The 2,347-nt window shown below is 46.9% G+C and overlaps 1 protein-coding gene across 1 annotated transcript; it reads left to right on the top strand.

Annotated features, from left to right (window-relative positions):
* The first annotated feature begins 359 nt into the window (after positions 1-359).
* LOC8028583 lies at positions 360-1,697 on the top strand. Its single transcript, XM_002400176.5, has one exon. It carries the CDS (start codon positions 643-645, stop codon positions 1,279-1,281), a length of 639 nt encoding a protein of 212 aa, XP_002400220.3. The 5' UTR covers positions 360-642; the 3' UTR covers positions 1,282-1,697.
* The last annotated feature ends 650 nt before the right edge of the window (positions 1,698-2,347 follow it).

Raw genomic sequence — 2,347 nt, 5'->3', positions numbered from 1 at the left:
AAGCAAGAACCCCAGCCAAGTTCCCGTCTTTATTCACGAGAGAACCCGGCGTACACCCACACGCAACGCCAACCTGCATAAACAACAAAAGGCAAAAACAAGCAAATGTGCGTGCGAAGGAAAAGTTCAGCAGATGTATAAAATCGCTTCTCACGCACCTCGTACCCGAGCCGCGATTCTAATTTCAGAATTTTACGGCGAGGCCTTTCCTCCTCGCGCTCTATTCTGCGCATTCCCGCCCGTGCCCTTGTTGAAGGAACGCGCCTTCTCGGCCAGCTCGGCGGAAGTGACTCAGCTCGTTACGTCATATCCGTCCCAAAAGTCTATTTAAACGTTACCTCTGAGTCTAAGGCAGGTGGCACCGAGCGAGCCAAGAACTGTTGTCGTCTCATAGCGTGCGCGCCTTTCAAGTTTGTTGGATCGGTACCTGGGCTGCTGAGTCTACAGCCAAGGTCTAAACTTGCTCGTGCCTTGGCTCGAGCACCTTTTCCGGTATCCCCTCCGTTGAGAGTGCATCCAGGGGGCGGCTCCGGCGGCTGGTGACTTGTTTAGACGTCCTCCATAACTGTGACATTTAAAGGAAGCACTTAGCACGGAGCTATCGGATTCCTAATCACCAGCAAGCTGCAGAAAGGAGGCGCCATGTCTGATCATCTTGAAAATGGCACCGTCGCAACGACCAGCAGGGAAGCCATCATTCCAGTCGTCTTTAACGGCAAGCAACACTTCCCAGGCAAACTTGTGTTGTCTAAGACGTCGCAAATCAACGAGACTGTGGACCGCAAGATGCCCCTGGTGCCCTTAGAAGATGACCCCATGCAGCGAGAATGGGACGAGTTCCTCGAGGATTTCCCGCAGTGCAGCCAGTACCTCGAGCCCGGCTTTTTAGATAAAAAATTCCCAGCCTTGAGAAAAAGTGTGGAACGTCAGGAACCAGAGTCCGATGGCGGAGCCGAGAAGGTAGTTGTTTACGATGTTGACGTCAAAGAGTTTCAACCGGAAGACATCAGTGTCCGCGTCAAAGACGGGAATGTCTTGGTCATAGGGAAGACTGAGAAGATACTTAACGGCGGCGGAAAATACTCTAAAGAGGAAATTCTGGGTGGCATCAGGGTTCCTGAGGACGTGGAAGATGACGACGTTCTCCTGGAAACCACGCCAGACCTCAGACTGAGAGTTTCGACACCTGATTCTCGACCGGGATCTGCCATGTCTTCCGCGCCCTCATCGGCACAATCATCTGCACCTTCGTCAGCCGACACCTCCCTTGCTGAAAGGTGAGGTGCCTCACCGAAGAAAACAGAGATACGTTATGTTTCGCTGTTCGCGTGGAGATCCCATGGATAACTATACATAGAATATCGTTGTGTGCTCTCATGACGCCGTGAAGTGATTACAAAAACCTGGGAGAAATCACCAGCCAATCTGTCATTGTGCCCATCGTGTGACGGTGCAAGGCGATGCGTCGAACACTGCGTTTGTTTTTATTTCATAAGTGAGCGAGTCGAATATGGATGATGTACATTGACTCAAGAGGTTGCAAAGTCTTTTATTGATTCCACTGCTCGGAAGCGCGCGCATCATTGTTTGTCGCATGAATGGCGCTGTGTTTTTCAAATGTACTTGTGCTAAATTTAATTGTTTTTGCACGCGAGTTGGATGCTTTGAGCATTTGTCAATAAATGTTCCTATATAGAGTTTTTTTAGATGTTTGTTTAAAATTGTGAGCAACAAAGATCGCGCAATTCTGTAGTCAAATAATTACTTTAATATCGCACAATTGCATTAAATATATCGGGATTCTGTAAACCGTTGAGACGTTCATGCTATCACCGGTGATGATAATTACAGTATGCACTAAGTCGCGCTTTATTTTATGTATTTATTACTTTTCCCAAGAATTCTAAGTACTTTCATAACTTTAATTTAAGACAGTCTGAATAGTTTCAAAAGAAGCTTCGTACACTTTAAACAGCGCTTCCATTGAGTCACAAACTAAAGCACTGAAACGGCAGAAACATGCGCTGGCTCAGTGATAAGATCTCGGTCATTTTACTGTGTTTTTTTGTTTTTTCTTGTACACTTTTTGCTACGTTCATGTTTTCTGGAGTCTCTATCTGCGAGCACATTGCTTTGACTTCAGTCATAGGGTCACTGTCAGCTTAAGAAACACGGGTCATGGCTTATGATATTCACACTTCCTGCTGCTTGACTCTTACCTCGACATTCTTATCGACGTGACTTATATTATACTGACGCTATATATCAGCGTTCATTGTAAGCAAGCGTGCTGCTGCCCGCATACATTAGGAATGACCATTGGTATGATGCGATGACGTCAAGTGCA

The sequence above is a fragment of the Ixodes scapularis genome, unplaced genomic scaffold (genome assembly GCF_016920785.2).
Source record: "Ixodes scapularis isolate PalLabHiFi unplaced genomic scaffold, ASM1692078v2 PGA_scaffold3__209_contigs__length_174095766, whole genome shotgun sequence".
Taxonomy (NCBI): Eukaryota; Metazoa; Arthropoda; class Arachnida; order Ixodida; family Ixodidae; genus Ixodes; species Ixodes scapularis.
Note: the sequence above shows the minus strand (reverse complement) of the source record. Positions and strands in the feature narration are given on the sequence as shown.